Source organism: Sipha flava, unplaced genomic scaffold (genome assembly GCF_003268045.1).
Source record: "Sipha flava isolate LNK unplaced genomic scaffold, YSA_version1 79_pilon_pilon, whole genome shotgun sequence".
Taxonomy (NCBI): Eukaryota; Metazoa; Arthropoda; class Insecta; order Hemiptera; family Aphididae; genus Sipha; species Sipha flava.
In genome coordinates, this window is record NW_020273620.1 from 1,258,130 (window position 1) to 1,274,458 (window position 16,329).

The window sequence follows — 16,329 nt, forward strand, 5'->3', positions numbered from 1 at the left end:
CAATATTGCTTTTATATAAGAACACATTTTGTTTCTTTACTAACTTTTCATGAATAAGGTTATTGAATATAAATTAAATTTATGTATAATTTGATAATAGTTTGACAAACAAATATTTCATATTAAAAATATCTATAATGATACTATAAATGGCTAATTCTCATCTAAAAAAGTATAATATATGAGTACCTATATAACTAAAATTTGGGTCTACATTTATGTATTTTTGTTTATTAATTAATTTAAACTACCACTGAAAATGATTTATATAGCTTAAAATCTACATATACCTATTATTCTAAATATCTATGGATGATTAAATGTCATGGAATTTCTGAGTAATAGTAAATTCTAGTTACAATTTATTAATTAATAACTAATATTATTGGATGAAGTGAAATATTTTTGTATAAAATATCATAAAAATATTTTATAGATTTGAAATGTTATTTAAATTATTTCCGTATTTTAAAAACAAAAATATTGAGAATAATAGGTGTTTTAATATTATTTTTACAATAAAATTGTTTGTCAACTCTCTAAGTAAACTTATTTTACTGTTTACTTAGTACAGCTTTGCCGGATTCTTGCACTTCGTTCCAAGTGAAATTGATGTCTTCGATTTGTGTATATCTAGAGCAAATAGCCATTCGCAAGAAAAATGTTCCTTTGACCTTTGAAGGAACCATGTACACTTTGCCTCGATCATTAATCTCTTTCAATAACGTTTCATTGAGTTCATTGGATCCCTAAATAAGTAAAAACAAGTTAATTAAGAGTTAAATAGAGCCGTAATGTTCATTAAAATTGTATATAATATGTATTTATTTGTATGGTATGCAAATGTCACTTTGCTATTAATTTTTAAGACGAAATTGTTTTCGTATTTATTATTATGTTTTATACTATTTACATTTTAAATATTATATTTTAATGATGTCAAAAATTAAACTACAATATAAATAGTTTTTAAGGTTATTTTATTTTTGGATTTTTATAATATTTTGAACGCATACAAGTATAATTGGGTATACGGGTAATATTTTTATCCAACAAAGTACTAACCTACAATAATATTTTTACTTTTCTTTCACATGTATTACCTTAATTCTGAAGCACACCAATCCCATAGTAACTTCGTTAAACAGTTCAAAGTTTGGATCTTCTTCCACTCGTTTGGCGAAATCTAGAGCAAGATTGATATCTTTCCTGATAGATTTTTGAAGGTTTGCAACACCAATTAATCGAAATACAAACCACATTTTTAGCGATCGGAAACGTCTTCCCAATGGAATTTGCCAATGCTAATAAAAAAACGTGAATATATGTAATATTTATTTTTATAATTAATTTTAATGTACAGCTTTCTTTTCTTAAAATGATTAGATAAATACGTCAATATTAATATATTATAAAATTATAGCATGAAAATCTAAGAAACATTAAAATGTTTTTTTTGAGAGTAGGTAGATTTAAATAAATTACTCATTAGAGGTTTAACTATATTTTTTCTGAGAAGTAACAATAGAAAATGCTTGAGAAGGAAATAAACATGAAATTTGACATAAGATACTTCGTTAAATAATTTGTACATACATTTGGTATTTAAATTACATTAATCTAGTTATGAGTACTTTCGTTACTATTCTACTGAAATAATTACTACCGACATAATAATTACTAGATTTTTAAAAATAAATAATTTAGATATTAATAATAAAATCGTGATATCATCTTTTTATTAATAGCCATTAATAGTTGAGTAGATAAATATTTTTTATATTATCTATTAGGTATTCTTTTAGTAATCTTGATTAATTTAAAACATAGTACTTATAAAGGACTTACCGAAAATTAATAAAATTATCTACCTATATTAAATTGGTCAAATAAAAATTAATTGCAAATAGTAAATAATAAACATATAGCATATATATATATATATATATATATATATATATATATTATCTATTAGTACCTATCATCTATTATCTAATGAGCATTAAACATTTATTGGGTATTATATAACTTAAACCTAATTACTATGCATAATATGTATAGCTCATAGCTTATATATTAAACATTGCGAACTCACAAGCTTCAACGATAATAATGCATGTTTTTAAGTTTCTGTACAATATTAATTACATTATTAGGTACTTACTCTGTAATCTGGCATTTGTCCTTCGAGTTCGTGTTTTAAGTAAAGCGGATCTACGTTGAAGGCATTTATCACGTGGTTTGGATTTTTTAGCCACTTAAGTAAAAAATAATAACTATTAATACTGTATAACAATTATAAATTTATGTATGACATATATTATTGTAAACAAAAATTAAGATTATTTGCCACTAAAAAATTTGAATATTATATTTGATTCTATAGTAGTTTAATAGAAACCTACATCAGTTTTCACTAGTTTAATCCATATATTATTAAATCTATAAATTATCTATACAAATTAGTCGCAAACAATTTATTAATATAACATTTTATGAATTTTTCTATACAATTTGAATGTAATTATTACCATTGCTGAACAATCGAAGGTGACTTGAAGCCACTTGTGTGGATTGAAATTGAACGAGTCGACCAATTCGACACCTTTCGTGTAGTGACGATATTCCGGACAAACGAACGCTGATCCTAAAACATTCGAAAACACTTGTTAATATTGAAACTAAAACGTTTTTATTACGATTTGATGGGATTTGTATTTATTTCGTAATATTTATCATATTCTAGTCATTTCACAGATCCTATAGTTTTTTTTTCAGGTTGACCCGACAACGTTGCTAACCTTGCGCAATACAGCCTCAACCGTATGCACAATCTTGTCTTATTGCGTTCGATTCTACATTCCAGTTTCGGTTATAAAAAGCCGATAGGGTAGATGGTTCGAGGGGTGGTTAGGCACATTTTGAAGGGTAGTGAATTTTTAAAAAGAATTTTTTTTATCATAGTTTTCATTCATTGGTGTTTATAATATTTTTATTATATTCGTAGTGTACTATTCCATATCAGGATATCTTAGGGTGACCATATTTATGAAAAAAAACGGGAGAAATATGTTCTCTAAAAAAAAAAAAGACGACATTTTTTTTAACTTCTATATTATATACAATAAAAATAATTTTTAATAAGGTAGTTTAATATCTTAATAAAACATTGATGTGCATTCTTTTTTTGCTATGAGATTAAAAAAAATTACTTAAAATATTCTTTATTTTTATTAAGTTGATGTCGATTATTCATAATTTTTTTCATTACATCCTTTGACAATATATTTTTTTGATGAACTGATTGCATTTAATAGTTTTGGTTGTGTTAACAAAAAAAAAAATAAAAATCATTACAGAAATATTTATTAAAATTATTTTTAAGAATTATTATTGCTTTGACAGTTAATACGAGAAAACAATTTTTTTTCGTCCGTCTATAAAATATTTGTGATTAAAAATATTCTTTCTGTTACTGCATTAGTTAATCTGCAAAAGTACAGTGAACGTATATTTCCTTTTAGGAATTTTAAAAAAAACATTAAAAGTAATAACACTAACTATTCACAACAATTTAAATAAAAATAATTGATATACAGTGGCTATAACTTTAATAACACAATATCGTTGCAATGTACTGCACGACTATGTTCGATTTTTTCGATTAATATAGGTACCTAATATACCTTTTATACCGAACATCGTTGATTATAAATAGTACAGTATATTGGTAAACTATTCGTATTTAATATCAATTTCGTTAGAAGTCTCACACATGAGTTCGTAGTACAAATATATATATATTTATACTATATGACATGTTTTTTTTCTTTTAATCTCGGTTTAGAATTTTTATGGAAGTAACGGGATTAAAACGGGATCCTATTCTAAAAACGGGACAAAAAGCATCCCGATTAAAGTTTGTTGGGACAACGGGACATAATTATACAATAAAGGGACAATCCCGTTTTAAACGGGACGTATAGTCATCCTAGGATACCTATATTTATAGTTTTGAAGCATGGAGCTAATAACATTATTGTAAACGGGCGTTTCTACGAATACTTCGTTTGGTAGAACCTTGTCTAAAAGAAATAATACTGTTTAATATACGTATTTTAATATAACTGAAGATTGTTATCACCGATTTTAAAGTATGACTTTAAATTATAATTATATAGTCTGTACATTTCATTACTTTAAGGTGGACATTTTTCACTGGCTTACATGCAATATACACGCGCTGCGAAGCACACGCGATTGGAACAATAACTGCCTATATCTTAATAATTAGGACGTAGACATAATTTTTTTTATTAATCGTCCTAAACGATCTTCTCATTAAAAATGTGTTTCAATAACACGCAAATCTAACGTACTTAATTTAATTTTGCATTTTTTAGATTTTTTTTTTTTTTTGTAATCTTGGGGCAATTATTTTAACCATTGATCGAGAGAAACATCACGAATTTATCATTGCTTCTATGCTATGTAATACAACGTTAAAAAAAACAGTCGACGAACGTGACCATGATTTATATGTACGTGCATAGCATTAAGCTCACATTAGCAATAGTAGTGCATTAGTGTACACTTACCGGCGTACGCGGCGTCCACGTGCACCCATATGTTCTCGTCGACACCCACCTCGGCGATCTCGTCCAGGCGGTCGAACGAACAGCAGCTAGTGGTGCCCAACGTGGCCACCACGAAGAACGGGATGAGCCCGTCCGCGCGGTCCTTGATGATGGCCTCGCGCAGAGTGTCGCCGCGGAGCTTGTGCTCGCCGTCCGTGGCCAGCGCGCGGAGCAGCACGCCGCCCAGCAGACCGGCCCGTTCCACGGACGAGTGGGACAGCTCGGACGAATACGCCACCAGCTTGGGCACGATGTCCGCGTCCACCAGTGTCGGGTTCGCTTGTTTCAGCTGCTGCAGCACCCTCGCTTTGGCCCCTAGCAACGCAACCAACGTCGCCTCGCTGGCCGTCCCCTGCGCGCGAACACAAAGTATTTTTAACAAGTAAAGGTAAGTAAATTAAATTAAGTGGCGCGCCGATTCAAGATTGGAAAACATCTCAAGGGCACGTCCTAACCCGTCAACATATCGTGTGGAGCCGCTGCTTCACGATATTTTAAATACAGCCGGTGTGTATTTGCACGGATTAGTATTGACTTTTCGTGTCATCGATGGGGAAACGGTTGTACGTTTTAGCTTCACCGAAACGTATTAAAGTTCGCCACCGTTTTACGGTTAAAAAAAAAAAAAAAAACGACACGAATAAATGTAAAAATCCGCGAGTGTCAGACGATGTTTTTAATTTTCCTTTTTTATTTTTTCGTCGTACCGGTGCTCGGAATTGATTTCGCAGCAGCATCGTAAACGATTGATAACATTTTGTCAATATCACTGTTAAAATATGTTCCGATAAACGGACGTTCTACAGTAATTTGTGTGTACGTAAATGGTTTTGTTGTACACACACAAGATTCGCGACCCCCCCCCCCCCCAAAAATATCAGAAATAAGTAAATGTAAAATGCGTGTGTATGTAAATGCTTTTGAATCTTCAAAAATTTCGTGGAACTAATTAATAAATACATAATCATAATGAATAAACTGCAAAGCGGGCGGTTTTGTGAAAGGTAAAATTCTTGATGGTAAGTAATAATCGTAAAAAAGTTGTTGACACTGAACCTGCTGTGATAGTCTATTTGTCCTTCGTTGATTCGCTTTTTGAATTGAATACATATTTCAGGCGACGAGCGAGTAGGGGTGGAAAATAATTAGATCCGTGTATATATACACGTAGCCTTTAGGCTACTAGAACGGATGTGATTAGAGTTATTATTCGTGTACATATTTAAACGCAATGATAAATTTTCCTCAAAAATCAATTGTCAGTTTGTTCACGTTTGTTCAATTTTTTTCATTTAATAACAATTTTATGCTACTTATATAACATTTTGTCTTTTGTCCTTATAGATGTTATTTATAAACTATAAAAAGATTATATTTAAACCATAAAAATAAATCTGTTTAAGTTCTAGCCTACACAGTTTTACATTTTAAATACAAGATAATGAATAATTTATCAGTGGTATATAATCGTGTTGCAGTACATGCTTACCTGAATAACTCCACCTCCTCCTTGGCCGGCAGAAGCTAGGAAAATTTCTGGTAGGCCAATCATTTTGGCTAGCCAATCCATCATGACCACTTCTAGTTCAGTACATGCTGGACTTGATATCTGTAATTCATAAATTAATTAAATACGATTAATAATTAAGGATCTATATTATTTTCTATTAGCCGTCAATCTATTGATTTAAAATTGTTTTATGTTATTTAATAAAGTTTTTAGGTCAAAAAAGTTAATTAAAATTCATGTATGGGTTAAATGATCGGTGTTATAATTAATAGTGTTGAACACGTCAAGGAAATGTAAAAAAACAATACCTAATGGCAGTTGCGACCATTAGTTGTAGATGGTAAATCAACAAGAAAACGAGTAATTTAATTACATAGTACCCAAGTACTTAAATAATAAGTTAATAATTAAAGCTATCTATTTTGATTATAATTATTAATTTATATAATATTTTTACTACGTTTTGTATTAACATTATAGTTATTTTTTCAAAATTCAATTGATTTTTAATATTTGGCTATGAATTGTTTACATCGATAATTCGTTAAGCTTGTTAAAAATGTATATTGTATTATTTTACCCATGAAAATCCTATGCAAGCAATTGAATCACTCAATATATCGGCGACCATAGCCGGGTAGCTGTTTGCAGTGGGGAAGTAAGCATGGAATCTAGGAGAATGCCAATGCGTCACCTATTCACACGGTAAAACACATTTGTTGAGAAATAATGCATTATGTATAAACGTATATAATGTTTAATATATGTATAATATTAAATTATATTTACTCCTGGCATAATCAACTTTTCGACATCCAACATAACATCTTTCCAGTTTTCCGGGTCATTGGGTGCCTCTGCGGGCAATTGTGGTCTTAAATAACCAGGTTTTACCGATGACAATACTTTCCTGCAACGAACAATCACCGATGATGAATATTTAATATTAGTATTAGTTTGTCAACAAGTGAAAAATAATTTAATTCATTATTAATACATAAATATAGAATTACTGAATGAATATAATTACAAATAATAAGTTTTTGTGAAAAAATTAATTTTCCTTACTCTTATATTTATGTTAAACTTTATGGAGTCCACGAGTGTCATTGAATGAGTTGAAATCGTGATTTTATTGACTTTCTATATACATTTAATAATACTTCAGACTAAGCATTCATTCATTTATTAATTAATTTATATAACGATATTATAATTATAATAAATTATGGTCTTTAGGTAATATATTAATATGTACATATATAAATACATTAAAGTTTGGTTTTTGAACTATTACAAACTATTTAATATAAAGTACTAATGAAATATCATAGTATCATCATAGTGTATACTATCATATATATATTTATAATTTTAGATTTTGAGTGAAACGAGGAGTTTTATTATGGTTTTTTTCAGGTTTTTTTGTTTGTATATACGATTTCGTCTAGAAGGCTCATCACAATCATATAAGATTTCTGGTAGGTAATATTTTCTAGTTGGTAGTTTGACAATGTTATTTTTATAAATTCAAAATTTTTCTAAATTAATGTTTTTATTCAAAGACATTTCATAGTTTGAAAATATTTTAATGAAATTTGTGCTGTTTATAGCTACTTGAAGTTTTCGATTTTTCTAAATTTAAGATGTCTTTTTTTCTGGGGAAAGTTATAACATTAAAAGTTTCACCTAATTTACTATAAACTTGATTTTCTTATCAATCCATATGTTAAATATATCATATTTAAATGTTTAATTTGATCCATTTGACATCTTTCACAAAATCGTTTTTTCGTGAATAATGGTACACTGGTTTTAAGTTTAAAAGATCAAAACAGCAATACCATTCACCCAGCATTATATCTTACATAATGATAGAGTCTTACATGACCTAGGAATTTCGCCTTTTTTATTTTTTGTTTGTTTATTAAGTGTTAATAATCAATATTATTGCTTACCGATCTCGGATGTTTTCCAAGTAATTTCCGACATAATCAATCATCTCCGAAGAAAATTCTTTGAATTGTTTAAACTCCATCTTATACTTTAAACAAAAAAATAAAATATTAATTATAACAGCATAAAAATTATTTTACTTTATTTTGCAAAATTAAAAGTTACAGTTTCTTTGTATACATAGCTTATGTAGTGAATTTTTGTCACAATCTGTTACAAATTATATTTGAGGAATAAGTGATCTTATTTTAAAACAAACATTTTTTAATAAAAAAGTTTTATATATTAAATATCATAATTTTTATTAATTTTCAAACACTTATAGTACTTTACACGATACGAAAACCGAAGTTGAATGAAAGTATAAAAAGTACTGTTTGAGATTAAATCATGTAATAATATTTATAATAAAATAAAATAATTTTAATTTTGAAATTTTCTTAGAATTCAGAAATTTATCGTAAACAGACATGATCCAATAAATATTTTCGTAACATTTTGTTTTTTACTTTTTATAATAGTTATTAAATTTAATAAATTATAACAAAAGAAACTATATTATATCATATTATTAAAATTGAAAACTATTATTGAAGTCATTTTCATGTTTTTTTATTAATCATTTAAACATTTTACACTAATAAACCAGCATAGTTTATTGTTATTTGTAAATTGTAAATTAGTGTATTTTTACGACAAACGGTAATTATATAATTACATGCGTTCTATGTTTGAAAAAATTGATAGATATTAATCAAATAATATAATTTTTTTTTTTTATCTTTTTCTTTTTTTTTTATTATTGGATATTTACAATCTGTGTCTGACAGCACAATAAGTAAATTAGATAATTTATTTACATTATTATAAATTTGAATAATATGAAGAGGGAGGCCAACCAGTGATGGAACCCAACGTAAATTTATTTTAGATTAACAAATATCTGCAATATTTTCTTTTGAGCCTATGGATGGGATTTATAGGTTGAGTGGATGAGATTTGCGATACTAACAGGTTAGAATGGGAAGGTAGTTTGGAATAAAAAGATCTGTAGTGTTTGGTGGCTAATTGGTCAACTGACTCGATTTTTAGGTCAGAGTGTAGTAAGGAGTTGGATACATACCAAAATGCAGACGTTATCATACGGAGGGTGATTGACTGGAATGCTTGTATGGTGCGGATTAGCACAGCCCCAAATTTGGATTACATATGACCATATCGGTCGTAAGAGAGATTTATATATAATAAGCTTGGTGTGTATTTGTAATTTTGACTTTAAAATCGGACGAAGTAGGTGAAGGCGGCTGTTGAAGGTTTTTGTTTTTTGTTTAAGGTGTGAGCCCCAAGTTAATATAATATAATTTATATACTATAATAAAATTTTTTTTTATTATTTTACTTAATGGTTAGAAATGTATACGGATTTTTCTCAATTCACCCAATGTAAAACATCATTGATTTTAGAATATATAGATATGTCAGCCTATGGTTCAAATCGATAATGCCTAAGTGGACGCAACCACTAGAATTTGCTGTAATTGTTTACGTAGAATTTGATTCAAATCAGTTTTCAACAACAGAAATATAATATAAAATCTTTTATTGCTCTAAAATCAATGATATCAACAAATTAAAATTGAAATAAAAATTAGGTACAATTTTATTGTTCGAATCATAAAATTCAAACAATAAGAGTAAATTAATGTTCTTCCAAAAAATACAAAATTAAATTATCCAAATAAATGTATTCGAATTTTTTTTTATTATATGAGAGAATTATTGATTTAGAAATTAGATGTAAAATTATATAGACAATAACATATCCAGTATATTATTAAGATAATTACATCATAATTTTTAACATAAATTTGACATTACAAATGATAATAGCAGTGTAGAATTGAACATTTATAAAACTAACTATAAATATTCATTGAATAAAAATAAAAATAAATTAGAAAGAATAAATATATAATTGACATACATGAATGTCTTTAGAATGTTTAGAGTTATTTTGATTTTGTGAATTTTAGTTGAAAATAATTCAACTGCCTATTTATTTTGTAAAAATTAAAATTTTTATATCATACAAAACATGATGACATTTTATTTTTAGATAATACAAGTATTATTCAATAAATATTGGAATCCAAAGTAGATCGTAAACCAGTTATGAATGCCTTGGACTACATCCAGTAGTCAGTTAAGGTCATATTTAAGCCGAATAAGTATTATCTCAGTCAAAAATACAATCGTGTTACCCAATTATTAGTAATAAATCATTATCGTAATTCATAAAACCCCTTCACCGGTGTCCAGGAAGCATTTTTTCAGGATTTATTAATACGATATTATAAAATCTAATTGAATGTAATTCAGTCATATTATAGTTATTGTTTATAATACATTAAATAATAATTTTTAATTGTTAAAAATATTCAATCATTGTTTAAATAATTGAAATGAGTATTGGGTTTTTAAACCATGACACCTACGAATATAGTATTTGTATCTACCGAAGAAATGATCAATTATAAATGCATATAAAACTCAATAATAATCAACGAGTGGTAATATACTAAATTGAAATAATATAGACATGACATGCTTATTTATTTAATATAATAGATTATTATGAATTTAAGGTTTTAGTGTAACAAAATTATTTTAATTTTAGGGTTATTTCATAAAAATTCTAAAATGAGTATCCTTTGATAAAAACCAAATGTGTATGTATCATTTTTATTTAGGTTACACTTGTCTACAACTGCTATTTAGTCAGAGCTCAAAAATCCAGTTAAATCTATGATTAATAAGTTTGTAAAATATGTATTAATGTATATTAATTCTTAATATATTTTTAGATTACATGTTTTGTTGTTAATTTTATGTAAACTTAATAATTATACTATATAGGTTTTTAAATTTTTTTTACAGATGATTTAACTTGATGGTTAATTAAATACAGGTCACTATTAAATATTGATGAACAAGATCATTAGTATTCATGTAAAATTAAAGTTCGATTTTTAAGACTCGTTTAAAATTTTTTGTAAGTTAATATATTTACGTGTACCTGTGAATTAATATATTCGCGTATACTCGTGAAATAGTGTATTCACGTATTTATGCTTTAAGATTTTTGTAATGCAATATATAATAAAATTCTAGAAATTATTAGTTGAAAATTATTTATTTTTCCAAAATGAATATATTTTTATTGTGATATGAGTAATAAATAATGTACATTTTAATACCAATTACAATTATTTATGTAATTAACAAATTCACGTTTCACGTGATTATGACTCCGATACGTGTTTACGTGTCTTAGCTTTTACTAATCTAGGTATATTAATCACGTGTGTATTATTTTATTACGTTCGTGTGTTCATTATTTCCGTAAATACGTAACGTATATTTGTATTCACGTAAAAAATTAAGATTCCTAATTATAAATACAGTGGGTTCAAGATTATCCATTAGCCGTAGTAAAAATTATTTTTATTCTTACGACTGGATTGTACTTTACCGGATTGAATGAGTTCACCAATCGAGCTAGGAAGAGTTTTCACAATTTTCAAGAAGATTAATTTTGTAATAAGACTTTTTTAGAAAAGTTTAACGATGATAATTAGAATTGGTATGCATGTCATGTGTAACTGAATCATAGTGTAAAAGAAAATGTAAAGAAAAATTTGTTTCCATGTTTACGTTTAGAATGCCCACTTGAACGAAATATTACATAAAATAAATATTACATATTACAATTTAATGGTCTTATCGTAATATTAAGCTATGTAACTTTTGATGATTAATTTGAGAAACTAACAGATACCTACATAATATTTAATACTACTGAATATATACTGAATAACGACAATAAAAACATTCCGTTAATTATAAATTATATCTATTAATAAATTCATATTAAAAATGTTTAGGCTTACTTACGTTTACTTTAAAATTGATAATTGTATTTGTGTTAGTACTTTTCATGTTAATATAAAGGTAATGTTTGTTTGGAAATCATACAATAAGGCTTTTGAAAAAATCACAAACGAACGTAATGAAGTGGTTAGGATATTAGTTATACATTACTTACCTACAAAACGCAACATATCACTACTACATTAATCATCTTGTTATTTTAACGTTCATTAATAGTCGAATATCAATAATAATTAAGTGTTATTAAATGTCTTTAATATGAATTCATTATATAACAGTTACATACGGACCAAAAATGTTCACTTGAACATTAATTGATCGTTTTTATAAACGAAACTAAAACCACAGTGAAACATTATTTTCGTATTGAAAAACGTTTAAGAATACGCTATTCGAATGGAACATGTATTTATCTTAATTGAGTGAAACGAATTATTTTAAATCATTTTTGATAGCGCGTCTAAAGAACGAAAACTATTGATATTTTTAAAACCTCACTGCGTTCAAACGAGATGTGCTTCGGTAAAAATGTCGAACGAATAACGATTTCCGATTGACGTACAATAATATTACATACTAAAACGCGTACGGAATCGAGTGAGGAATTAAAATTCACAACAACTGCGGTGCACGCGTCGGATACAGTGAACGGACGTCGTACTCGGACGAACGGGAACGAATAATAATAATAATTATTATTAACAATCATTACAATAATCGTTGTTGTAAGCGTAATCTCGTGCGCGTGCACCGCCGACTGCTGTGCACCGTAGTGATGCGGTACAGCACGGTGCAGTGCAGCGGCGTAGCGTTAACGTAAACTCCGGTACAATTGTCGAAAAGTCGGTTTTCAACGGCCGGTCGTACAACACGACGTGTAAGCGCATTACGTTTTCGAACGAAATCGCCTCGCGCAGACGGATTCGTACGGCGAAGACGCGCGGGGACCCGAACGGCAAATATTCTGTTCTACAGGCGCGAGTACAACGAATGCAAATGTAATTGCATTTAAAGGGAAGAAGAAAAAAGGGAAAAAAAAAAAAAAACAACCGTTTAATATTATCGCCATTATTACGATTGCGTACGATTGCGCTTCTAAAAGCACTTACCGTTGTACACTTGGGTGGTGGTGGTGGTGGTGCTGTGCTGCTACGTCGGTGGAACACAATGATCGCGCGAATACGACTTGGGCAGAAGTGACGCGGTTGGCGGGTTCAAAGCTACAAGTGCGCCCGGCCCGTAACGCCGCACACACGCGCTCCCGGGCAGCGGCACGACGACGGCCGCCGACACGATTTGGTCGGTTCGGCCGTGGACGGGGTAGCGCGTGGCCGTGTGCCCGCGCCGCCGGGGTAGGGGAGTCGCTAGAGAGTAAATGTGGGTCTTATCGGAATGGCGTGTGCGCGCGCGACGGACGGCGATATACGACGCCGAACGGCCTTCCTCCGTTTCACGCGGCGCGGCAGCATTTTACGAATGATTACTATTATTATTATTACCGATCTCGACGACCCTTTCACCCGACCGGAGACTGCTGTCTCCGATCGGCCGACGTCGATCGATACAAATAAATACACGACGTGTATACAGATATATACGTTCTTAATACCTATTATTATTATTATCGTTTTTCCCCCTTTTTTTTTTCCATTGTCTCGCCGATTGCGCGTTTATAATACGTAAAAGTAGGCATAACGCGTAAAGGATGCGCGCTAACGCTCGTATCCTTTGCCTTAGTACACCGATATTCCCGCGAGACCCGAAGTGCCCGTTGCCGGGATTCGCGGATAAGAAAAATAAAAAATTACGGTACCGTGGAAATCGACATTATTCTTCACGTCGCGCACGTCGCTACGCTACTGTTTTACGGACTAACTACAACGCACTCGTTCCGATGAATAGACTCCCCGTTGTACGTTACGTACAACGAACGGAATTACGGGTTTGTGCGACCATTTCCCACGCGTTAATCGCTATTGTTACGTTTTTACTTTTCGTCCCGACAAATCCGTATTTTGAAATCAATAATCGGGTGTACCCGAGAACATCAACCGATAACGGTTCCGTTCGTCCGCGAGCGTTATGAAACGTACTCGTACGAATCACTCGGATGTGATACACGCGCGCGGCAGCCTCTCGTGTTGTGCAATTTTTCCAGTTTGTTACAACGGGTGCTTACGGTGTTCAATTCCGGTACTGGTCGACCGACATCCATCACGTGCTCGCGGTATAAGCAAATAGTTTTACACAGATCTATAGAGATATAAAATATAGGCATCTGAATTACAGTGCATAACTTATAATGCGATATGTTTTTCATTTTTCAATCAGCACCAGTTTTATACACAGATACATTTAATAATCCGTTTCATAATATATTCGTACATCATGCAGAAACTTTGCTGTACTTGTGTTATAACTGCAATAAAAGTATTACTCTCATTTTTTTATTTTTTTTTTTTTTTTAAAAACCTATTCATAACTAATAAGTGTAGGTTATATACCTGTTCGGTTGATTATAATAACTAATAATATCATCGATTGTAAAATTAACCATTGTAATGTATGAAATATTTTTCGTTATTATTTATCGTTTAAAAAAAAAACCCAAAGTTGATTAATCGATCCGTTAATATTTTCTAATGAGTTTCAACACACAATCTTATATTTAAATCAATATTTTCAAATTTTTTAAGTTGTGACGATTAATAGTATAATTTTTATCATTTTAATAACCAATTATTTTCTTTAGGAAGTACCGGAGATCCTATAAGATATTGATATTCGAAAATTATTAAATTTTTTAGTTTTTAAAAATTAAACACAATTAATATTCAGTATTCAGGTTCACAGAATACTTTTTAGTATAATTTTTAAAAAGTGAAAATATATAAAATTAAACAAATTGAAATTCAGATAAATTATCGAATTATTTCTCTATTACTTATGAAAATGAGGACATTTATTTACTAGTGAGACATATTTTGAATTTAATCAATGCATAATATCCGGCATGCATTAGCTATAGCATTTGAACGAAAGATCAATATTTTTCATTACAAGTCTTCACGATTTAATATCGTAATAGTTTGTCACAGAAAAGGTTAAAAGTAAAATTACAACTACAAATAAATATTATATATTAACTATTAGAAACTTGTTTCGATTTAAAGAAATTAAATAAAATTTAATATACACACGATTAATGGAGTACCTCTAATATCTAATTTGTTCGTTTTTATAGTTTTTGTTTAATTATTGTTTGAAGTTTTTAATTCTGTAATGGTGAAAGGAACCCATAATATTTACTTATAAAACAATTATACTATTGTTATTATTGTTATTATTATACATTTAGAAAGTACAAGGTCATTGTGTAAAAGTCTGAGTACTATATACTACAAAGACTTACGTGTATATCTATATAAATGTATATAAATCCGTAAATTAAGAGTATGCGGTAATAAAAATAATATGAAAACATTACTTCCAATGATGAAGGTTAAGGTATCATTTGAAAGTTTATTTACGTATCGTGTTTATAGGATAAGTGTTATTTAATATCACTAACGTATGAGGTACCCCTTTGATTATATTTTTTAATTCCCATTTAATATTTGTATTGTATAAAAAAGCATATTTTAAAAATAATCAAAATATAAACTGTAATGAATATATTGTTTAAAATTAATAAATAATAACTTTAAATCAAAAATTCAATAATAAGAACTTAAGTAATATGTTTATATATATATACTCGGTGTTAATTTAGCATTTCAACGAGTATTGTATTTATGATGATTGATATGAAGAATTTCTTTTTTAGGATTTTTTATTACTAAAAATATAAAAAAACCAAAAAGATCCAAATAAGTCATATGATTTAATTTCATATGGTAAATATCATTGCATTCAAAAAAATTCAAATGCATATACGAGTACTGTTAATACTTTATAATTAATATCTTATGATGTTTTAATTAGATTTTATTATATTTTATTTGATACAAAAATAAGACTTAACAATTCAATATTTTTTATATGCATTATATTTTAATAAAATAATAAATAAATAAAATAAATGTATGACATTAAGTTATTAAACACTTACAAATATTTAACAGTTCACTTTAGGCACTAATAATTTTGAATAATCATAAAACATTAATCACGAGCTATTCATTTGCAATACGTATGAACGTAGTTATTATTTAAATTATATTAATGATACACTACTCAATTTCGTATATATTTCGTATACACTTATGCAATTAA

At 28.8% G+C, this 16,329-nt stretch overlaps 1 protein-coding gene across 2 annotated transcripts; it reads right to left on the reverse strand.

Moving 5' to 3' along the window:
- Positions 1-483: 483 nt before the first annotated feature.
- On the reverse strand, positions 484-13,491 carry LOC112692959 (aromatic-L-amino-acid decarboxylase-like). Of its 2 annotated transcripts, none has more exons than XM_025567797.1 (10): positions 13,164-13,491; positions 8,106-8,191; positions 6,937-7,057; positions 6,728-6,841; positions 6,127-6,246; positions 4,599-4,989; positions 2,532-2,647; positions 2,165-2,257; positions 1,104-1,304; positions 484-749 (listed from the first exon to the last, which is right to left on the reverse strand). In XM_025567797.1, exons 2-10 carry the CDS (start codon positions 8,183-8,185, stop codon positions 555-557), a joined length of 1,431 nt encoding a protein of 476 aa, XP_025423582.1. In that variant the 5' UTR covers positions 8,186-8,191; positions 13,164-13,491; the 3' UTR covers positions 484-554. The 2 variants fall into 2 exon arrangements, with proteins under 2 accessions (XP_025423582.1, XP_025423584.1); XM_025567799.1 differs by lacking the exon at positions 13,164-13,491 and adding an exon at positions 12,209-12,316.
- Positions 13,492-16,329: the final 2,838 nt, after the last annotated feature.

Bases quoted from the DNA above. Each gene is read 5' to 3' on its own strand.
- LOC112692959 (XM_025567797.1), bottom strand. From the start codon at position 8,185: ATGGAGTTTAAACAATTCAAAGAATTTTCTTCGGAGATGATTGATTAT. The intron at 4,990-6,126 runs GTAAGCATGTAC...GTTCGCGCGCAG, and splicing joins GAGGAGGTGGAGTTATTCAG to GGGACGGCCAGCGAGGCGAC. The intron at 750-1,103 runs GTAATACATGTG...TTACTTATTTAG, and splicing joins TGGTGTGCTTCAGAATTAAG to GGATCCAATGAACTCAATGA.